Raw genomic sequence first — 23,991 nt, forward strand, 5'->3', positions numbered from 1 at the left:
CCTACCACCCTCAGTCAGACTGCTCTATCAAATATCAAATCATAGACTTAACTATAATAAACACACAGAAATACGAGCCTTCGGTCGAATCCGGAAACTATCCCCTCGAAAACAAAATGTTTATTCCGTTCTGTATTTTATCTAACGGGTGGCATCCATGAGTCTAAATATTCCTGTTACATTGCACAACATTCAATGTTATGTCATATTAGTTCGCAAAGAGCCAGGTTGCATATACCCTGAATTTGTGTGCAATGAACGCTAGAGAAGTGACACAATTTCACCTGGTTAATATTGCCTGCTAACCTGGATTTATTTTAGCTAAATATGCACGTTTAAAAATATATACTTCTGTGTATTGATTTTAAGAAAGGCATTGGTGTTTATGGTTAGGAACACATTGGAGCAACGACAGTCGTTGATTGTTTTTTTAATGCTAGCTAGCAACTTACCTTGGCTTGCTGCATTCGCGTAACAGGCAGTCTCCTCGTGGAGTGCAATGAGAGGCAGGTGGTTAGAGCGTTGGACGAGTTATAACTGTAAAGAATGCAAGATTGGATCCCCCGAGCTGACATGTTAAAAATCTGTCGTTCTGCAGAACGTTCCTAGGCTGTCATTGAAAATAAGAATGTGTTCTTAACTGACTTGACTAGTTAAATAAAGATGTAAAATTTTAAATAAATAAAAATCGGCGCCCAAAAATACCGATTTCTGATTTATGAAAACCTGAAATCGGCCCTAATTAATCGGCCATTCCGATGAATCGGTCGACCTCTAGTGTGTATTCTGTGTACTGTAATCATGTCTATACAGGAACATCTATAGTCCCACTGTTGGCTATGTTTAGCAACAAGTTAGCAACAAATGCTTTTACACATAAACACTATTTGGACACAGACTACCCAGTATAATGTCCCTATTTAGGAACAGAAGACTGGGACAATGGCAGGACCAATAGCCACACACACCACACACACTGGCACACATGACCAGAGTGGCCTGAGCTGACCTCATCGTGTTCGATATAGGTTTGGACGCTGCACATACGCCTACTGTTCAGCCAGCCCCTGGGACCATGTATAGGAAACCCCAGTGATGATATGACCAGGGCTGGAAACCATGTTGCCTTGCTGTTATTAGAACCAGTGCAGACAGACCCGAATGATAAACAGTACATTAGCTAAAGTTTTCATTTTCTTCATCCCTCTGTTTCTTCTCCCCCTCAGGACGATGGGCTCAGCCCAGAGAAAGCTGGACACCACTCAGACGAGGAGCGATGGGACACACCGCCCCCCAAACCACCCCGCGTACGCAGGTACAGTACAGTGACTTCATCACGTATTCAACAACACTGTATATACTCAGCCCTGCTTGGTGTTCTAGCCTGCGGTTTGTCTGATCATCTCAGCCTCCTGCTGAGCTCTCTGTCTCTCTCTGTCTGTCTCTCTGTCCGTCTCTCGCTTTCTGGGCTGGTCTAGGACCTGTACTCAGTACTGGAGACTCTTTCTGGGCTGGTCTAGGACCTGTACTCAGTACTGGAGACTCTTTCTGGGCTGGTCTAGGACCTGTACTCAGTACTGGAGACTCTTTCTGGGCTGATCTAGGACCTGTACTCAGTACGTGTGACCATTGCGTGAATCAAACCCTCAGTAATGTTCTATTAGGAGCTCTGTGGTTGTCATCAGCACCATCTAGGTTGTTCTGAGCTTGTGTTCAGATCAATAGACAGGAACAGCTGTGATATTCTGCCCTCACAGATCCCATCATGCCCTACTCATCAACAACATACAGGTACCTGACAAAATAAAGGAAACACTTGAGTAAATGAGGAACACAGAGTATATTGAATGTGTGGTCCGTACAGGTCTGGTTCCTGAGTTAATTAAGCAATTAACATCCCATCATGCTTAGGGTCATGTATAAAAATACCCAGTTGCCCATTGTCTTGGCTACCATGGCTAGAAGAAGAGATCTCAGTGACTTTGAGTCTCAAAGGAGCATGGGGGGGTTATTGTGTGTGTGTCAGATTTCAACCTAATTTAACATTTATGGTAGATTCTGAAGCAGCGACTGAGACCAGCGTTTTCCACCCACTATCAACAGAACCCCAAATGATGTAATTTATTATTGGAAAAAGGATAGTGTCGCGTCCACTCAATACAGTACCAGACACTTGTAGAATCTATGCCAAGGTGCTTCTGAAGCTGTTCTGACTCGTGGTGGCCCAACGCCTATTAAGACACTTTATGTAAGTGTTTCCTTTATTTTGACAGTTACCTGAAGCTACTGACCGTAACAGAGATCTTCAAGCCACTTGCCTGACTGTGCTCCTAGCCAGCTGACTGTGCTCCTAGCCAGCTGACTGTGCTCCTAGCCAGCTGACTGTGCTCCTAGCCAGCTGACTGTGCTCCTAGCCAGCTGACTGTGCTCCTAGCCAGCTGACTGTGCTCCAAGCCAGCTGACTGTGCTCCTAGCCAGCTGACTGTGCTCCTAGCCAGCTGACTGTGCTCTAGCCAGCTGACTGTAGTCCTCTGAGAACACACTGACTGTGCTCCTATCCAGCTGTGTGCTCTAGCCAGCTGACTGTGCTCCTGCCAGCTGACTGTGTGTCTCTCTGAGAACACACTGACTGTGTGTGTGTGTGTGTGTGCTGCTCAGTCATGTGCAGGGCATTAACCTGCGTTTGTCATCATGTGATCTTTATTTGGCACACGTCATCCTGCTGAAAGTGTGAGAGTTCAGGAGAAGAGCTGAATGTTCCATCCCCCTGTGGTTACCCAATGATTTTACCATGTCACCCACTCTAGCAGACAACCTCAGTTTCCTGGAAAGAAAGGCTGGTCGACTGATCTGAGTTCCATTCAGCCAGATTCTAGCAACATCTCTCTGTCTGAAACACCCTGTTGAGGCCTAGCAACAATCTCCTGTCTGAAACATCTCTGTCTGAAAGGCCCAGCAGGCCTAGCAACATCTCTCCTGTCTGAAACACCCTGTTGAGGCCAGCAACATCTCTCCTGTCTGAAACACCCTGTTGAGGCCTAGCAACATCTCTCCTGTCTGAAACACCCTGTTGAGGCCTAGCAACATCTCTCCTGTCTGAAACACCCTGTTGAGGCCTAGCAACATTTCTCTGTCTGAAACACCCTGTTGAGGCCTAGCAACATCTCTCCTGTCTGAAACACCCTGTTGAGGCCTAGCAACATCTCTCCTGTCTGAAACACCCTGTTGAGGCCTAGCAACATCTCTCCTGTCTGAAACACCCTGTTGAGGTCAAGCAGCATCTCTCCTGTCTGAAACACCCTGTTGAGGTCCCTAGCATCTCTCCTGTCTGAAACACCCTGTTGAGGCCTAGCAACATCTCTCCTGTCTGAAACACCCTGTTGTGGCCTAGCAACATCTCTCTGTCTGAAACACCCTGTTGAGGTCAAGCAGCATCTCTCCTGTCTGAAACACCCTGTTGAGGCCTAGCAACATCTCTCCTGTCTGAAACACCCTGTTGAGGCCTAGCAACATCTCTCCTGTCTGAAACACCCTGTTGAGGCCTAGCAGCATCTCCTGTCTGAAACACCCTGTTGAGGCCTAGCAACATCTCTCCTTGGGAGAGAATAAACAGCCTGGTACATTACAGCCTGTGTCCCAAAAGGCACCCTTTTGTCAAAGGTAGTTCACTATGGGAGCTGGCTGTTTGGGATGTCACATTGGAGGTCTAAACAGCCTACATTATTACCCCCTGTGTAGTTCACTGGGATGACTGTGGCCCCCTGTGTTCACTGGGTGACTGTGTTGCCCCCTGTGTTCACTGGGTGACTGTGTTGCCCCCTGTGTTCACTGGGTGACTGTGTTGCCCCCTGTGTTCACTGGGTGACTGTGTTGCCCCCTGTGTTCACTGGGTGACTGTGTTGCCCCTGTGTTCACTGGGTGATCTGCTCTTATGTTCTGATGTATTTCAGGTAGATTACTGTGGTAAATCCATGATATTATGTACGTTTGGAGAAGTTGTTTGATTTAGATGCATGTTGTGCCCCGCTATTGTAGTGTACATTGACGTCTGCCATCTAGTGGTAGAATTTTTAGCATAAACTTGAAGTTTGAATTGCTATCGCTGTCTTCATTTATCTCTCCCATTCTCTCACTCTCTCCTCCCTCTCTCCCTCTCCCTCTCTCTCTCTCTCTCTCTCTCTCTCTCTCTCTCTCTCTGCCTCTCTCTCTCTGCCTCTCTCTCTCTCTGCCTCTCTCTCTCTCCCTCCCCCTCTCTCGCTCTCTCTCCCTCCCCCTCTACCGCTCTCTCTCTCTCTCTCCCCCTCTGTGCCGCTCTCTCTCTCTCTCTCCCCCTCTGTGCCGCTCTCTCTCTCTCTGCCTCTCTCTCTCTCTGTGCCGCTCTCTCTCTCTCTCCCCCTCTGTGCCTCTCTCTCTCTCAGCAGTCAGTTGGAAGGGGATGTGAAAGAGGAGATCCTTCAGCCTCCAGAGCCTCGTCCGGTTCCTCCCATCCTGACCCCGTCTCCCCCCTCTGCCTTCCCCACCGTCACCAACGTACGTCAGGACAACGACCGCTACCACCCCAAGCCGGTCATCCACGTCCTGGCCTCTGCACAACACAACAACAACAACAACAGCCACAGAAAGCCCAACAAGCCCAACTGTCCCCAGACCTGAAGGACAACTATAACAAGACATCGTTGGACAGGGTCCCCTCAGGAGGCCCCCTGCCCCAGGCCCCCTCTCCCTCCTCCCCCTCCCCAGTGGATGGGCCAGTGCGTCTGGACAGGGTCCCCTCAGAAGGCCCCTCTCCCTCCTCCCCTCCCCAGTGGATGGGCCAGTGCGTCTGGAGAGGAAGCTGGTATTGAGATACAGAAGGTTCCGTTACAGGAGGGTCCTAAGAGCTTCGATGGGAACAGCAGGCTGCAAAGATCCCTTGCCTTCAAGGCCCGCTCCAACACCTCCAGTTCCTCTCTTTCTGAGGACTCAGGGGCCGGCGGGGCCCCCAACATGACACACCAGGGCGCCTTCGGACCCCTCCCCTCCCGCCCCCAACCACCTGCCCCTTAAGGGGAGAAAGGGGGGTCAGGCAGGCTGGATCCAGCCCGGAGAAAGCCCCCACACTTTCAGCCCTGGTGGCTGGGTCGAGAACCCCCACCTCCAATCTGACCTCTTCCCAGCCCCTCCTCCACCTCCACCCCTGTCAGGACTGCTCTGAGCTTCACCAATCCTCTCTGCACTCAGACTTCCCTGATGTGAAGGGAGATGGAGGAGGGGAGGGTTCCAGACCCTCCTGGTCCTCCAAGGCTACGGCCCACGATTTACGGGGCGGCCCATGGCGAACACCTGCCCAGGAAGGTGTCGGCCGTGTCCATCGCGAGCAGCGGTCGCCGGCGGAAACGGGCATCAGAGTACGTGGTTGCGTTAGAGCTTTTACTAACTAACCTACTTCCCTAACTCTGTTGGGCTGTGGTACTACTGACTAAAACAGACTAGAGACCAGACACAGGGACAGAAGATGGGCTGGGAGTGGGGGTCAGAGCTGGGTTCAAACACTATTTGAAATCATTCCAAATACCTTATCTGTGCTTGACAGAGCTTGCCTGGGGGCAATGGATCAATTTACATCTCCAGGAAGACTAAAGCAAACGCTGAAAGTATGTTAAAGATTTCAAATAGTATTTGAACCCAGGTAATCTGGCTAGGGTCTATTATAAGGGCTGACTAGGGTCAGTGGTTGTTGTGGTCAGCTGTAGGGTGGAGTAGCAGCTGACAGGCAGATCTAGGGTCAGTTTGTGGAGAGCTGGAGTCTACGTCCGTGGCCAGAGGGCACTTGCAGGCCACACTGTAATGACAGGCTGTCTAGACACACACACACACACACAAGGTATGTAGACCACAGATCTACATAAACACACAGCACTGCGAGGGACAATGTAGACTGACCAGTCCAAGTGACAGTTTCAGACCACTGGCTTGCAATATAGACTAATTATATACACACAGACTTGCTTATGTAGAGAATTAACATTTTAATTATGTATAAAACAGATACTGTTTGGATACATTGAATAGATTGTATAAACGTGTTAGACCATGGAACTAAATGATCGTCTTGTCACCCCACCCCAATGATCGTCTTGTAACCCCCCAAAAAAAGTGTCAATAAACTGAATTATTTCTGTATTGTTTCTTCCAACTCTGACCTGCTATCATCACTCATTTTCTTAACTACAGTAAATACGTAATTCTGCTATTTTACCATGGTAACCCAGTCCTAGTCCGCTGTAGGATGAGGACAAGACACACACACACACACACACATAATGGTGTCTCACTGGAGCTAATAAACTGACCACGGCACGATAGTGTCACACCACACTGTCCATGTTATTAGATGGTGTCTCGATCCACATTTCATCTGCTCCAGCAGGCCTTGGTTTAGGGTTTAGGCTGTAGACTCCAGCAGGCCTTGGTTTAGGGTTTAGGCTGTAGACTCCAGCAGGCCTTGGCTTAGGGTTTAGGCTGTAGACTCCAGCAGGCCTTGGTTTAGGGTTTAGGCTGTAGACTCCAGCAGGCCTTGGCTTAGGGTTTAGGCTGTAGACTCCAGCAGGCCTTGGATTCGGGTTTTAGGGCTGTAGACTCCAGCAGGCCTTGGCTTAGGTTTAGGCTGTAGACTCCAGCAGGCCTTGGCTTAGGGTTTAGGCTGTAGACTCCAGGCTCAGGTTGGAGTTACCATAGTATTCTGTGACAGTGAAGGGACAGAACAGGACGGTGCAGGATGCTGAGTGGGTCTATGTAAAGATGGTGGGGTTTTGTCTATGGGTTGTGTGGGAGGAAACCGCTTATGGTAAGTCTTAACATGAGAGGGGTAATGTAACTCTTAGGTGGGATTATGTGGAGAGGGGTAATGTAACTCTTAGGTGGGATTATGTGGAGAGGGGTAATGTAACTCTTAGGTGGGGTTATGTAGAGAGGGGTAATGTAACTCTTAGGTGGGGTTATGTGGAGAGGGGTAATGTAACTCTTAGGTGGGGTTATGTGGAGAGGGGTAATGTAACTCTTAGGTGGGGTTATGTAGAGAGGGGTAATGTAACACTTAGGTGGGGTTATGTGGAGGGGTAATGTAACTCTTAGGTGGGGTTATGTAGAGAGGGGTAATGTAACTCTTAGGTGGGGTTATGTAGAGGGGTAATGTAACTCTTAGGTGGGGTTATGTGGAGGGGTAATGTAACTCTTAGGTGGGGTTATGTGGAGAGGGGTAATGTAACTCTTAGGTGGGGTTATGTGGAGAGGGGTAATGTAACTCTTAGGTGGGGTTATGTGGAGGGGTAATGTAACTCTTAGGTGGGGTTATGTGGGAGAGGGTAATGTAACTCTTAGGTGGGGTTATGTGAGAGGGTAATGTAACTCTTAGGTGGGGTTTGTGGAGGGTAATGTAACTCTTAGGTGGGGTTATGTGGAGAGGGGTAATGTAACTCTTAGGTGGGGTTATGTGGAGAGGGTAATGTAACTCTTAGGTGGGGTTATGTAGGAGGGTAATGTAACTAGGTGGGGTTATGTTGAGAGGGGTAATGTAACTCTTAGGTGGGGTTATGTAGAGAGGGGTAATGTAACTAGGTGGGGTTATGTGGAGAGGGGTAATGTAACTCTTAAATGGGGTTATGTAGATAGGGGTAATGTAACTAGGTGGGGTTATGTTGAGAGGGGTAATGTAACTCTTAGGTGGGGTTATGTAGAGAGGGGTAATGTAACTCTTAGGTGGGGTTATGTGGTGAGGGGTAATGTAACTCTTAGGTGGGGTTATGTGGAGGGGTAATGTAACTCTTAGGTGGGGTTATGTAGAGAGGGGTAATGTAACTCTTAGGTGGGGTTATGTGGAGAGGGGTAATGTAACTCTTGGGTGGGGTTATGTAGAGAGGGGTAATGTAACTAGGTGGGGTTATGTAGAGAGGGGTAATGTAACTCTTAGGTGGGGTTATGTAGAGAGGGGGAATGTAACTCTTAGGTGGGGTTATGTTGAGAGGGGTAATGTAACTCTTAGGTGGGGTTATGTAGAGAGGGGTAATGTAACTCTTAGGTGGGGTTATGTGGTGAGGGGTAATGTAACTAGGTGGGGTTCTGTTGAAGGGTAATGTAAGACTTGTCAGTCTGTTATTGGATGTTTTGTTGACTGCGTGAAATGTTCTGAGTGTGAGATGAGTAAACATCTGATCATGTGTGTCTGCGGGTGCTGCTGTTCACGTCTCTGAGCTCATGGCATGTGGTGCTCTGCCCATCCGTGCTTGGCGGGAAGTGTCTGCCTGCATGTCAGCCCATTGGAGGTGGGCCATTAGCGGTGCTCTGTGGGCCAAAGCATGGATTAATCTAACATCTGTCTGTGGTGCAAACAGGGCTGGTGTTCTGCTGCCCCACGACTGAGCTGGTTCTCAATGTAGGATTTATATCCCAATCGGCTCCCTATATATTGAACTACCTTTGACAAAAGAGGTGCCTTTGGGACACAGGCTGTAATGTACCAGGCTGTTTATTCTCTCCCCAAGGAGAGATGTTGCTAGGCCTCAACAGGGTGTTTCAGACAGGAGAGATGTTGCTAGGCCTCAACAGGGCGTTTCAGACAGGAGAGATGTTGCTAGGCCTCAACAGGGTGTTTCAGACAGGAGAGATGTTGCTAGGCCTCAACAGGGTGTTTCAGACAGGAGAGATGTTGCTAGGCCTCAACAGGGTGTTTCAGACAGGAGAGATGTTGCTAGGCCTCAACAGGGTGTTTCAGACAGGAGAGATGTTGCTAGGCCTCAACAGGGTGTTTCAGACAGGAGAGATGTTGCTAGGCCTCAACAGGGTGTTTCAGACAGGAGAGATGTTGCTAGGCCTCAACAGGGTGTTTCAGACAGGAGAGATGTTGCTAGGCCTCAACAGGGTGTTTCAGACAGGAGAGATGTTGCTAGGCCTCAACAGGGTGTTTCAGACAGGAGAGATGTTGCTAGGCCTCAACAGGGTGTTTCAGACAGGAGAGATGTTGCTAGGCCTCAACAGGGTGTTTCAGACAGGAGAGATGTTGCTAGGCCTCAACAGGGTGTTTCAGACAGGAGAGATGTTGCTAGGCCTCAACAGGGTGTTTCAGATAGGAGAGATGTTGCTCGGCCTCAACAGGGTGTTTCAGACAGGAGAGATGTTGCTAGGCCTCAACAGGGTGTTTCAGACAGGAGAGATGTTGCTAGGCCTCAACAGGGTGTTTCAGATAGGAGAGATGTTGCTCGGCCTCCACAGGGCGTTTCAGACAGGAGAGATGTTGCTAGGCCTCAACAGGGCGTTTCAGACAGGAGAGGAGACGCTAGGCCTCAACAGGGTGTTTCAGACAGGAGAGGAGACTAGACACGCTAGAATAGCCATTTGAGCATCCGTGCATAATCGCAGACTCCTAGACAGGAAATAAAGGTGGTTATGGATGCACAAATGGCTCTGCTGGCAGGCGAGTGGTGTGGATAACCTGAAGCTAAGCTACAGACTACAGCTCAATGTGTTTTAACAATGAACAATGTCTCCTGGAACCTTTTTCTGCTTGTGTTTCCCTCTGCCCTTTGTCAGACAGAGTAGTGTTAGGCTGGTTCTGAGTGAGGAAGCAAACAGTGTCTGGGAGGATAGTAGATGTGGAAAGACTCCTCAGTGGAGATGGAAGGATGGAGATAGTGGGGAAGGGATGGAGGGGGGGGAAGGATGGAGATAGTGGGGAAGGGATGGAGGGGGGAAGGGATGGAGGGGGGTGGAGGGGGGATGGAGGGGGGGGGAAGGGATGGAAGGGGGGTGGATGGGGAAGAAAGGATGGAGGGGGGGAAGAAAGGATGGAGGGGGGAAGGGATGGAGGGGGGAAGGGATGGAGGGGGGATGGATGGGGAAGGGATGGAGAGGAAGGGATGGAGATAGTGGGGAAGGGATGGAGGGGGGGTGGATGGGGAAGAAGGGATGGAGGGGGGAAGGGATGGGGAAGAAAGGATGGAGGGGGGAAGGGATGGAGGGGGGAGGGGTGGATGGGGGAAGGGATGGAGATTGTGGGAAGGGATGGAGGGGAAGGGATGGAGGGGGGTGGGGGGGAGGGATGGAGAGGAAGGGATGGAGATAGTGGGGAAGGGATGGAGGGGGGGAAGGGATGGATGGGGAAGAAAGGATGGAGGATGGATGGGGAAGAAAGGATGGAGGGGGAAGAAAGGGATGGAGAGGAGGAGGAAGGGATGGAGAGGAGAGGGAAGGGATGGAGAGGAGGGGAAGGGATGGAGAGGAGAGGAAGGGATGGAGAGGAGAGGAAGGGATGGAGAGGAGAGGAAGGGATGGAGAGGAGGGGAAGGGATGGAGAGTGCTATGAGCATGTGAGAGGTCAGGCTTGGATGAGTTGAGGCAGACTGAGCAGGCAACGTGTGTGTGTCCGAGAGCTGGCTAGTGGTCAAGCACCAGTGGGCCCTGGAAAGGGGATTGGTGGGTGGCTGGGATAGATTTGTGGGGCAGTGCATGTACCAACCAGCCGTGTGCACGTTGTAAAGCCTCCTATACTGCCACGCTACACACAATGGCCTGACAATCCTTAACTGCCCGGAGATGGGATTTTGATCAAAGGCAGCTGATGGGAATCGGCGATATCCTAATCATGATCTCAAAATCACCTGATCTCTGATTGTATGATCTCTTCGCTTGTGATTGAAACAGCTGTGATTTGATGGAAATGATTGAATGGTTTGGTGTTGATTTTGGCTCTGCTTGGCTTTGTGGCGTGTTGTCTTGGGGTGGTTATGGCTCTGAATCTGGGAGGATGTCTTCTGAGCTTGTCTCTCTGGCTGCATCTGAAATGGTGCCTTTGTCTTTACACTGCACTACTTCCCCTAGGGCTCTGGCTCTGGCTCTGGCTAAAAGTAGTGCACTACTTCACCTAGGGCTCTGGCTAAAAGTAGTGCACTACTTCAGTGCCTAGAGCTCTGGCTAAAAGTAGTGCACTACTTCACCTAGTAGTGCTCTGGCTAAAAGTAGTGCACTACTTCACCTTGGGCTCTGGCTAAAAGTAGTGCACTACTTCACCTAGGGCTCTGGCTAAAAGTAGTGCATTAATTTACCTAGAGCTCTGGCTAAAAGTAGTGCACTACTTCACCTAGGGCTCTGGCTAAAAGTAGTGCACTACTTCACCTTGGGCTCTGGCTAAAAGTAGTGCACTACTTCACCTAGGGCTCTGGCTAAAAGTAGTGCACTAATTCACCTAGGGCTCTGGCTAAAAGTAGTGCACTACTTCACCTAGGGCTCTGGCTAAAAGTAGTGCACTACTTCACCTTGGGCTCTGGCTAAAAGTAGTGTACTTAATCATTAGGAATAGGGCACCATTTCAGATGTTCCTGTTGTATCACTGTCGTTTGATTGTTGATTGGCCGTCAATTTGACCTTTGACCCCTGGTAATAACCCCTGCTGTACTCTGACCTCTGACCCAGACTGGTAATAACCCCTGCTGACCCAGAGTGAAGATTCCCCCTCCCCTCTACCTGAGAGAACCCCAGAGTCCTTCATTTTGGCCACAGGTGTGTTTTAACGGTGCGAGACAGGGATCATCTTGATCTCCCAGTCTTGGTCTCATACATCAGGAATGGTGAGCGGTAGTAAGATGTCTGGCATCATGAGACGACAGACAAGGGAGGGTCTGCAATTTCCAACATCCTGGAGTGCCAATGTGTTGCAGGCTTTTGTTCTATCCCAACTGTAAGTTAACACATCTGATTTAAAATGATCATCTGATCATAGTCTCCTATTTAAATTGTGAAAAGGGGAATTGAGTGTTTTAGACCTGGGCTGGAACAAAAACCTGCACCTTAGGGCATTCTTCAGCCCTCCAGGACTGGCTCCACCCCTTGGTCTGCCCGCTGTCTTCTGCTGCAGTGTGGTGGCTTGACACAAGAGGGCGCCAGAAACAACTCTGCAGACCTTGAACATGGATAGTTTTGCCACCTTCTCAGTCATCTCAGCTTCAGAACTCTTCCAGATGACTTTTGTTATGACTGTTGTTGATGAAAGAGCACGGAAATTAAATGACCAGCTTTTTAGTTAAGTCAACTCTGATTCTCTGCAGTATTTATCCAGTCTGTAAGCCAGACACCACCATATGAAGGGGGTCTCGAACAAATTCTTATTTTCAGCGGTCTAAGGCACTGCATCTCAGTGCTAGAGGCGTCACTACAGACCCAGGTTCGATTCCCGGCTGTATCACAACCGGCCGTGATTGGGAGTTCTATCGGCTGTGCGGCGCACTGCATCTGTGCCAGAGGCATCACTACAAGCGTCGTCCGGGTTAGGGTTTGGCCGGGTTAGGGTTTGGCCAGTGTAAATAAAAATTTGCTCTTAACGGACTTGCCTGGTTAAATTAAGATAAAAAAGCCTTAAAGTTGCCCAAAATAACTCCTTAGTGTTCCAACTCCTTAGTGTTACAACTCCTTAGTGTTATCAAGTTGTTATTTATCAAATGAGAGTTTATTAGTCACATGCGCACATCCTTAGTGTTACAACATCACACCAACTGATTGGCTGCCTTAGTGTTACAACATCACACCACTCAACTTCTATTAGGGACGTACAGAGGGCCAGGAGGTTTCAACACCATGTGACCAGACCAGGAAGTACTTCAGGCCCCAGGTATAGTCTAGAAGAACAACGAGGGCCCTGAGTTGTAACAGATCCGCTCAGATGGTTCTGAAATACTCCTGGTCCTACGTCTATCCCCAGCAGCAGTACCTGACTGACATTGATACTATGGTGATGTCATTAGGCCCAAGGCCCCATTTTCATTTTTTATTTTACCTTTATTTAACTAGGCAAGTCAGTTAAGAACAAATTCTTATTTTCAATGAGGAACAGTGGGTTAACTGCCTGTTCAGGGGCAGAACGACAGATTTGTACCTTGTCAGCTCAGGGATTTGAACTTGCAACCTTCTGGTTACTAGTCCAATGCTCTAGCCACGAGGCAACCCTGCCGCCCCAATGATGTCATTAGGCCCAAGGGCAGACGTTGCAGGACCGCCAGATAATTAATTCTAGAGGTCATTAGAAGCAGAGTCCAACTGGGTCCAGCTCTGAGGGGTTAATGCTTATGGGCGTTTCCCCAGCTACAACTTGTCATCATAGCTGCGTTATTGTTACCACAGGCAGCAGGGCTATTGCCTGGTTCTCAATGCAAGTTTGTTTTTGTTTGTTGATGATAATGCAGTGCCACAATTACCAAGGTGACACAAATATTGTTGATCAAATTAGCTTCTCAGTTGGTTAAGGATCTTTTTGTGCCAGCAGGGCTATGTCAAATAACCCCGCTCCGCTCAAACCAGAGTCCCACCCCTCACTGTCCGCTGATGGTTCCTCTCTGAATCCCCCTCCTCGTTCAACTGTTATGAACCCCTTGCCTGCAGGGCAGCCCCAGCCCTGTGCTGCTGTGAAGGGAGGGAGGATGGAGGGAGCGAGACGGGGATGGAGGACAGAGTTAACGTTCTCTGGAATGAACATGCTCTCATTAGATTGTGTGTAGATGTGCGGTGTGTGTTCATGACATTTATCAAATGAGAGTTTATTAGTCACATGCACACGGTCCAGTGACACTCTTCAGCTCCAAACTCCAACATGCAGGTCAAAGTTAATATAACAATAATATAAAATAAAATACTAGAATATAAAAAGATCACAAGACGGCATATATACGTTTACAACTAGTGTTACGTTTACAACTCGTCTTAAACACACAGTGAAGACAGGAAGGGCAGGGTCAACCAATAAGTGCTGAGGAGACAGACGGGGGTTGGTCGACAGAACAGTCGAAGTTGGAGCTTAAATGACCTCCAGCATGTAAGAACAGCTACAATGGAATGGATGAGGAAGTCAGTGGTACATAAAGGCTGTTGAAAAGAGACGTCTCGTGGCCAGACATGACAGACATGCTCTTGTGTCCGCAGCCTAGAAGCCTGGCACTTTGAGGCTACCAAATATATAGAGCTACAGTGTCTCTATGGAAGTCTCTCTCTCTTGTCTTTTTACTTTCTCTCCCTCTTTCTCTCTCTCTCTGTCCATCTCCAGACCCATCAGAGTTGAAGGCACCAGGACCATCAGACTGGAGTATCTCGGAGGACCAGTCAGGAAAAGGAGCAGGTTTTCCTCAGGTGAACACCATTCTCACCAGCTTTATAGAAACAAACCTCTAGACGTCTGTTCTCCAGTCCTGCTTCTGGGGACCCGTGGGGTGTGCAGGGTTTTGTTCCAGCCCAGTACTAACAGACCTGATTCAAGTCATTAAGGGCTTGATGATGGGTTGAGGTGTGTTGGTTCTAGACAGAAACAACTGCTTTCAGCTGCTTTATATGTTCCGTTGAGATACGTCCTCCGTCTCTCTCCTCCGTCTCTCTCCTCCGTCTCTCTCCTCCGTCTCTCTCCTCCGTCTCTCTCCTCCATCATCTCTTCTTCAGCCCTGTTATTAATCTGTGTCCTCCATCTCTCTCCTCCATCATCTCTTCTTCAGCCCTGTTATTAATCTGTGTCCTCCATCTCTCTTATTAATCTCTCTCCTCCATCTCTCTCCTCCATCATCTCTTCTTCAGCCCTGTTATTAATCTGTGTCCTCCGTCTCTCTCCTCCATCATCTCTTCAGCCCTGTTATTAATCTGTGTCCTCCGTCTCTCTCCTCCATCATCTCTTCAGTCCTGTTATTAATCTGTGTCCTCCGTCTCTCTCCTCCATCATCTCTTCTTCAGCCCTGTTATTAATCTGTGTCCTCCGTCTCTCCTCCATCATCTCTTCTTCAGCCCTGTTATTAATCTGTGTCCTCCGTCTCTCTCCTCCATCATCTCTTCTTCAGCCCTGTTATTAATCTGTGTCCTCCATCTCTCTCCTCCATCATCTCTTCTTCAGCCCTGTTATTAATCTGTGTCCTCCATCTCTCTCCTCCATCTCTTCAGTCCTGTTATTAATCTGTGTCCTCCATCTCTCTCCTCCATCATCTCTTCTTCAGCCCTGTTATTAATCTGTGTCCTCCATCTCTCTCCTCCGTCTCTCTCCTCCATCTCTCTCCTCCATCATCTCTTCTTCAGCCCTGTTATTAATCTGTGTCCTCCGTCTCTCCTCCATCATCTCTTCTTCAGTCCTGTTATTAATCTGTGTCCTCCGTCTCTCTCCTCCATCATCTCGTCAGCCCTGTTATTAATCTGTGTCCTCCATCTCTCTCCTCCATCATCTCTTCAGCCCTGTTATTAATCTGTGTCCTCCATCTCTCTCCTCCATCATCTCTCCTCCCTCTCTCCTAATCTCTCCTCCATCTCTTCAGCCCTGTTATTAATCTGTGTCCTCCGTCTCTCTCCTCCATCATCTTCAGCCCTGTTATTAATCTGTGTCCTCCATCTCTCTCCTCCATCTCTTCAACCCTGTTATTAATCTGTGTCCTCCATCTCTCTCCTCCATCATCTCTTCTTCAGCCCTGTTATTAATCTGTGTCCTCCATCTCTCTCCTCCATCATCTCTTCTTCAGCCCTGTTATTAATCTCTCTCCTCCATCTCTTCTTCAGCCCTGTTATTAATCTGTGTCCTCCATCTCTCTCCTCCATCTCTTCAGCCCTGTTATTAATCTGTGTCCTCTGTCTCTCTCCTCCATCTTCTTCAGCCCTGTTATTAATCTGTGTCCTCCATCTCTCTCCTCCATCTCTCTTCAGCCCTGTTATTAATCTGTGTCCTCCATCTCTCTCCTCCATCCATCTCTCTCCTCTCTTCTTCAGCCCTGTTATTAATCTGTGTCCTCCGTCTCTCTCCTCCATCTCTTCAGCCCTGTTATTAATCTGTGTCCTCCATCTCTCTCCTCCCATCTCTTCAGCCCTGTTATTAATCTGTGTCCTCCGTCTCTCTCCTCCATCTCTCTTCAGCCCTGTTATTAATCTGTGTCCTCCATCTCTCTCCTCCATCTCTCTTCTTCAGCCCTGTTATTAATCTGTGTCCTCTGTCTCTCTCCTCCATCTCTCTCTTCAACCCTGTTATTAATCTCTCCTCCATCATCTCTTCTACAGCCCTGTTATTAATCTGTGTCCTCCATCTCTCTCCTCCATCATCTCTTTCAGCCCTGTTATTAATCTGTGTCCTCCGTCTCTCTCCTCCATCATCTCTTCAGCCCTGTTATTAATCTGTGTCCTCCATCTCTCTCCTCCATCTCTTCTTCAGCCCTGTTATTAATCTGTGTCCTCCATCTCTCTCCTCCATCTCTTCAGCCCTGTTATTAATCTGTGTCCTCCGTCTCTCTCCTCCATCTCTTCTTCAGTCCTGTTATTAATCTGTGTCCTCCATCTCTCTCCTCCATCATCTCTTCTTCAGCCCTGTTATTAATCTGTGTCCTCCATCTCTCTCCTCCATCATCTCTTCTTCAGCCCTGTTATTAATCTGTGTCCTCCGTCTCTCTCCTCCATCATCTCTTCTTCAGCCCTGTTATTAATCTGTGTCCTCCATCTCTCTCCTCCATCATCTCTTCTTCAGCCCTGTTATTAATCTGTCCTCCGTCTCTCTCCTCCATCATCTCTTCAGCCCTGTTATTAATCTGTGTCCTCCGTCTCTCTCCTCCATCATCTCTTCTTCAGCCCTGTTATTAATCTGTGTCCTCCGTCTCTCTCCTCCATCATCTCTTCTTCAGCCCTGTTATTAATCTGTGTCCTCCATCTCTCTCCTCCATCATCTCTTCAGCCCTGTTATTAATCTGTGTCCTCCATCTCTCTCCTCCATCATCTCTTCTTCAGCCCTGTTATTAATCTGTGTCCTCCGTCTCTCTCCTCCATCATCTCTTCTTCAGCCCTGTTATTAATCTGTGTCCTCCGTCTCTCCTCCATCATCTCTTCTTCAGCCCTGTTATTAATCTGTGTCCTCCATCTCTCTCCTCCATCTCTTCTTCAGCCCTGTTATTAATCTGTGTCCTCCGTCTCTCTCCTCCATCATCTCTTCTTCAGCCCTGTTATTAATCTGTGTCCTCTGTCTCTCTCCTCCATCATCTCTTCTTCAGCCCTGTTATTAATCTGTGTCCTCCGTCTCTCTCCTCCATCATCTCTTCAGCCCTGTTATTAATCTGTGTCCTCCGTCTCTCTCCTCCATCTCTTCAGCCCTGTTATTAATCTGTGTCCTCCGTCTCTCTCCTCCATCTCTTCTTCAGCCCTGTTATTAATCTGTGTCCTCCATCTCTCTCCTCCATCTCTTCTTCAGCCCTGTTATTAATCTGTGTCCTCCGTCTCTCTCCTCCATCATCTCTTCTTCAGCCCTGTTATTAATCTGTGTCCTCCGTCTCTCTCCTCCATCATCTCTTCTTCAGCCCTGTTATTAATCTGTGTCCTCCGTCTCTCTCCTCCATCTCTTCTTCAGCCCTGTTATTAATCTGTGTCCTCCGTCTCTCTCCTCCATCATCTCTTCTTCAGCCCTGTTATTAATCTGTCCTCCGTCTCTCTCCTCCATCTCTTCAGCCCTGTTATTAATCTGTCCTCTGTCTCTCTCCTCCATCATCTCCTCTTCAGCCCTGTTATTAATCTGTGTCCTCCGTCTCTCTCCTCCATCATCTCCTCTTCAGCCCTGTTATTAATCTGTGTCCTCCATCTCTCTCCTCCGTCTCTTCAGCCCTGTTATTAATCTCTTCTTCAGCTCTTCAGCCCTGTTATTAATCTGTGTCCTCTGTCTCTCTCCTCCATCATCTCTTCAGCCCTGTTATTAATCTGTGTCCTCCGTCTCTCTCCTCCATCTCTTCAGCCCTGTTATTAATCTGTGTCCTCCATCTCTCTCCTCCATCTCTTCAGCCCTGTTATTAATCTGTGTCCTCCATCTCTCTCCTCCATCTCTTCAGCCCTGTTATTAATCTGTGTCCTCCATCTCTCTCCTCCGTCTCTTCAGCCCTGTTATTAATCTGTCCTCTGTCTCTCTCCTCCATCATCTCTTCTTCAGCCCTGTTATTAATCTGTGTCCTCCGTCTCTCTCCTCCGTCTCTCCTCCATCTCTTCTTCAGCCCTGTTATTAATCTGTCCTCCATCTCTCTTCACAGGAGCAGAGGAGTACACAGGCACAGACAGCAGAGAGAGGTAGGTGGCTCATCTCTTCAGTGTTTAGGCTAAATGATTGGCTGCCCATGCTGTCTCTGATGGCTTGAGGGGGGGGTCTCATTACCCAACATAAGCCCTAGGATGCATCCCAAATGGAACCCTATTCCCTATATATGGGTCCTGGTCCAAAGTAGTGCACTATGAAGTGGATAGAGTGCCATTTGGGCCTCAGTCAGTCTCAGATGTGGTTTTGTCCCTCCCTCTCAGATGGGTGATTAGGAGAGCGCAGGGGTTTGGCTGTAAAACATCAAATCAAATTTTATTCGTCACATTTGCCGAATACAACAGGTGTATAACAGTGAAATGCTTACTTACGAGCCCCGAAACAACAATGCAGTTTCAAACACATACGGAAGAGAATAAGAGAGAAAAGTAACAAGTAATTAAAGAGTAGCAGTGAAATAACAATGGCGAGACTATATACAGGGGTACCGGTACAGAGTCAATGTGGAGGCTATATTCAGGGGGTACCGGTACAGAGTCGATGTGGAGACTATATACAGGGGGTACCGGTACAGAGTCGATGTGGAGACTATATACAGGGGGTACCGGTACAGAGTCGATGTGGAGACTATATACAGGGGTACTGGTACAGAGTCAATGTGGAGACTATATACAGGGGTACCGGTACAGAGTCGATGTGGAGACTATATACAGGGGTACCGGTACAGAGTCGATGTGGAGACTATATACAGGGGGTACCGGTACAGAGTCGATGTGGAGACTATGTACAGGGGGTACCGTACAGAGTCGATGTGGAGACTATATTCAGGGGGTACCGGTACAGAGTCGATGTGGAGACTATATACAGGGGGTACCGGTACAGAGTCGATGTGGAGACTATATACAGGGGGTACCGGTACAGAGTCGATGTGGAGACTATATACAGGGGGTACCGGTACAGAGTCGATGTGGAGACTATATACAGGGGGTACCGGTACAGAGTCGACGTTGAGACTATATACAGGGGTACCGGCACGAGTCGACGTGGAGACTATATACAGGGGGTAACGGTACAGAGTCGACGTGGAGAATACCGGTACCGAGTCGACGTGGAGACTATATACAGGGTACCCCGGTACCGAGGCGACATGGAGACTATATACAGGGGTACCCGGCACAGAGGCGACGTGGAGACTATATACAGGGGGTACCGGTACCGAGTCGACGTGGAGACTATATACAGGGGGTACTATACCGGGTCGACGTGGAGACTATATACAGGGGGTACCGGTACCGAGTCGACGTGGAGACTATATAGAGGGGGTCAGAGTCGATGTGGAGACTATATACAGGGGGTACCGGTACAGAGTCGACGTGGAGACTATATGCAGGGGGTACCGGTACAGAGTCGACGTGGAGACTATATGCAGGGGGTACCGGTACAGAGTCGACGTGGAGACTATATGCAGGGGGTACCGGTATAGAGTCGACGTGGAGACTATATGCAGGGGGTACCGGTATAGAGTCGATGTGGAGACTATATGCAGGGGGTACCGGTACAGAGTCGATGTGGAGACTATATGCAGGGGGTACCGGTACAGAGTCGATGTGGAGACTATATGCAGGGGGTAACGGTACAGAGTCGATGTGGAGACTATATGCAGGGGGTACCGGTACAGAGTCGATGTGCGGGGGCACCGGTTTGTTGAGGTAGTATGTACATGCATAGATGACAACAGAGTAGCAGTGGTGTAAAGAGGGGGAGGGGGGCAATGCCAACAGTCTGGGTGGCTTTTTGACTAGATGTTCAAGAGTATTATGGCTTGGGGGTAGAAGCTGTTTAGAAGCCTCTTGGACCTAGACTTGGCGCTCCGGTACCGCTTGCCGTGTGGTAGCAGAAAGAACAGTCTATGACTTGGGTGGCTGGAGTCTTTGCCAATGTTTAGGGCCTTCCTCTGACATAGCCTGATATATCAGTCCTGGGTGGCAGGAAGCTTGGCCCCAGTGATGTACTGGGCCGTTCACACTACCCTCTGTAGTGCCTTGTGGTCGGATGCCTGGTATAGAGGTCCTGGATGGCAGGAAGCTTGGCCCCAGTGATGTACTGGGCCGTTCACACTACCCTCTGTAGTGCCTTGTGGTCGGATGCCTGGTATAGAGGTCCTGGATGGCAGGAAGCTTGGCCCCAGTGATGTACTGGGCCGTTCACACTACCCTCTGTAGTGCCTTGTGGTCGGATGCCTGATATATCAGTCCTGGGTGGCAGGAAGCTTGGCCCCAGTGATGTACTGGGCCGTTAACACTACCCTCTGTAGTGCCTTGTGGTCGGATGCCTGATATATCAGTCCTGGGTGGCAGGAAGCTTGGCCCCAGTGATGTACTGGGCCGTTCACACTACCCTCTGTAGTGCCTTGTGGTCGGATGCCTGGTATAGAGGTCCTGGGTGGCAGGAAGCTTGGCCCCAGTGATATACTGGTCCGTTCACACTACCCTCTGTAGTGCCTTGTGGTCGGATGCCTGGTATAGAGGTCCTGGATGGCAGGGAAGCTTGGCCCCAGTGATCACTGGGCCTCACACTACCCTCTGTAGTGCCTTGTGGTCGGATGCCTGATATATCGGTCCTGGATGGCAGGGAAGCTTGGCCCCAGTGATGTACTGGGCCTCACACTACCCTCTGTAGTGCCTTGTGGTCGGATGCCTAGTATAGAGGTCCTGGATGGCAGGAAGCTTGGCCCCAGTGATGTACTCAAATGTTCACACTACCCTCTGTAGTGCCTTGTGGTCGGATGCCTGGTATAGAGGTCCTGATGGCAGGAAGCTTGGCCCCAGTGATGTACTGGGCCGTTCACACTACCCTCTGTAGTGCCTTGTGGTCGGATGCCTAGTATAGAGGTCCTGGATGGCAGGAAGCTTGGCCCCAGTGATGTACTGGGCCGTTCACACTACCCTCTGTAGTGCCTTGTGGTCGGATGCCTGGTATATAGGTCCTGGGTGGAGGAAGTTTGGCCCCAGTGATGTACTGGGATCACACTACCCTCTGTAGTGCCTTGTGGTCGGATGCCTGGTATAGAGGTCCTGGATGGCAGGAAGCTTGGCCCCAGTGATGTACTGGGCCGTTCACACTACCCTCTGTAGTGCCTTGTGGTCGGATGCCTGGTATAGAGGTCCTGGATGGCAGGAAGCTTGGCCCCAGTGATGTACTGGGCCGTTCACACTACCCTCTGTACCCCTTTGATGATCTCAGGACCCCTGACACATCTTTACTATCTCCTGAGGGGGAACATCACTCTGTTCTGATGTTCAGATGGGTGATTAGGAGAGAGCAGGGGTTTGGCTGTGAAACATCACTCTGTTCTGATGTTCAGATGGGTGATTTGGAGAGAGCAGGGGTTTGGCTGTGAAACATCACTCTGCTCTGATGTTCAGATGGGTGATTAGGAGAGAGCAGGGGTTTGGCTGTGAAACATCACTCTGTTCTGATGTTCAGATGGGTGATTAGGAGAGAGCAGGGGTTTGGCTGTGAAACATCACTCTGGTCTGCACAGATCTCCATGAAAATGAATCATTGATGTCATTAAATGATCTAAAAGGTCTGGTCTGGAGTTCTGTCTGGTCTGGAAGGAGTTTTGTCTGTCTGGTCTGGAAGGAGTTTTGTCAGGTCTGGAGTCGGGAGCAGAGAGGCAGTCTGTCTGTGGAACCTAATTTTAGTACATGACACTTCTCCAAGCTTATCTTTTAGCCTGTTTGGATTGGGTTTTAGTTAGTCTGCAGGGTGTACGCTGTTCCACAAATGACTCTGAAATGATAAGACTAGGCATTTATTAAAGGAACAGCTGTGTGTGTGTGTCATTGTGATCTGACAAAACCTGACACTGGTCTGTGTGTGTGTTTTGTGTGTGTGTGTGTGTGTGGTGTGTGTGTGTGTGTGTTCTGTGTGACAGGGAAAGACACTGTGTGTGTGTGTCTGTTCTGTGTCAGGGAAACCTGACACTGTGTGTGTGTGTGTCTTTCTGTGACAGGGAAACCTGACACTGTGTGTGTGTGTGTTACTGTGTGACAGGGAAACCTGACACTGTGTGTGTGTGTGTGTGTGGTGTTTGCGTGACAGATAAACCTGACACTGTGTGTGTGGACAGGGAAACATGTGTGTGTGTGTGTGTCTGTGTTACTGCGTGACAGATAAACCTGACACTGTGTGTGTTGTGGTGTGTGTGTGTGTGTGTTACTGCGTGACAGGGAAACATGACACTGTGTGTGTGTTGTGTGTGTGTGTGTGTGTTGTGTGTGTGTGTGTGTTACTGCGTGACAGGGAAACATGACACTGTGTGTGTTGTGGTGTGTGTGTGTGTGTGTTACTGCGTGACAGGGAAACATGACACTGTGTGTGTTGTGGTGTGTGTGTGTTACTGCGTGACAGGGAAACATGACACTGTGTGTCGTGTGTGTGTGTGTGTGTGTTACTGCGTGACAGGGAAACATGACACTGTGTGTGTTACTGCGGACAGGGAAACCTGACACTGTGTGTGTTGTGGTGTGTGTGTGTGTGTGTTACTGCGTGACAGGGAAACATGACACTGTGTGTGTGTTACTGCGTGACAGGGAAACATGACACTGTGTGTGTTGTGGTGTGTGTGTGTTACTGCGTGACAGGGAAACATGACACTGTGTGTGTTGTGGTGTGTGTGTGTTACTGCGTGACAGGGAAACATGACACTGTGTGTGTTGTGGTGTGTGTGTGTTACTGCGTGACAGGGAAACATGACACTGTGTGTCGTGGTGTGTGTGTGTGTTACTGCGTGACAGGGAAACATGACACTGTGTGTGTGGGTGTGTGTGTGTGTGTGTTACTGTGTGACAAGGAAACCTGACACTGTGTGTGTTGTGGTGTGTGTGTTACTGTGTGACAGGGAAACCTGACACTGTGTGTGTGTGTGTGTGTGTGTGTGTTACTGCGTGACAGGGAAACCTGACACTGTGTTACTGCGTGACAGGGAAACATGACACTGTGTGTGTGTGTGTGTGTGTGTGTTACTGTGTGACAGGGAAACATGACACTGTGTGTTGTGGTGTGTGTGTTACTGTGACAGGGTGACTGTGTGTGTGTGTTAGACAGGAAACATGACACTGTGTTGTGGTGTGTGTGTGTTACTGCGTGACAGGGAAACATGACACTGTGTGTTGTGTGTCCTAGAACCATCAGGAGAGAGGAGTAAGAAGATTTCAGATGCAGCAGGAGTGGAAACATCACCTGCCAACACCACAGTAGCAGACAGCTCAGCAGAGAGCAAGGCTTCCTCCGAGATGGGTGAGGAGGAGGAGGAGGAGGAGGAAGAGAAGGAGGGAAAGTGATAGTAAATATGGTCATGTTGTGTCTATAGTTGTTTCCTATAACTAGGGCCCTGAGTAGTTCCTGACCAGGAAAACTCTGGTTTCTCGTCATAACATATAACCACAACCAAGAACCAGAATTTTTCCTGGTCAGGTGACGGCGGCCTGAAGTCCCAAACGCTTTAATCCTAACACTGTTCTTCTCTTGTCTTCCAGGATACGGTAACCGCTGCACACAACCCAAAGGCCCCAGGAACCCCTACACAGTGGACATGATCATGGCTTCTACCTATAGCCCCCTTCACTGCCCCCTCCCACCCTCCAAGTCCTCCTGGATCTTCACCTTGTCTCTTACAAGGGCCACTGTGTATGAAGGAGATGATTTGGGTGCTGTCCCATCCTTGGACACCGACATCTTTCCTAACTCATAGGGCAGATGTGAAATGACACCCTATTCCCTAACATTAGTGCACTGTATATTTGGCCAGAGTCTTGTACATGTAGGCAACAGGGTGCCATTTGAGACAAAGCCTAAAACACAATCTGCAAAGCAATTTAGATAATCTACCCAGGATGCAACGGTACTTTCTGCTGTACTTGTGCCAGTTGCCAGGGGCTGTCTGTGTGCTGGTGCTA

At 49.2% G+C, this 23,991-nt stretch overlaps 1 protein-coding gene across 1 annotated transcript; it reads left to right on the plus strand.

The window, feature by feature from the left end:
• The first annotated feature begins 5,241 nt into the window (after positions 1 to 5,241).
• LOC135530580 (tyrosine-protein phosphatase non-receptor type 12-like) lies at positions 5,242 to 23,786 on the plus strand. Its single transcript, XM_064958880.1, has 6 exons — positions 5,242 to 5,394; positions 11,469 to 11,529; positions 14,060 to 14,142; positions 18,027 to 18,063; positions 23,219 to 23,332; positions 23,572 to 23,786. Exons 1-6 carry the CDS (start codon positions 5,242 to 5,244, stop codon positions 23,784 to 23,786), a joined length of 663 nt encoding a protein of 220 aa, XP_064814952.1.
• The last annotated feature ends 205 nt before the right edge of the window (positions 23,787 to 23,991 follow it).

Source organism: Oncorhynchus masou, unplaced genomic scaffold, assembly GCF_036934945.1.
Source record: "Oncorhynchus masou masou isolate Uvic2021 unplaced genomic scaffold, UVic_Omas_1.1 unplaced_scaffold_1385, whole genome shotgun sequence".
Lineage (NCBI taxonomy): Eukaryota > Metazoa > Chordata > Actinopteri > Salmoniformes > Salmonidae > Oncorhynchus > Oncorhynchus masou.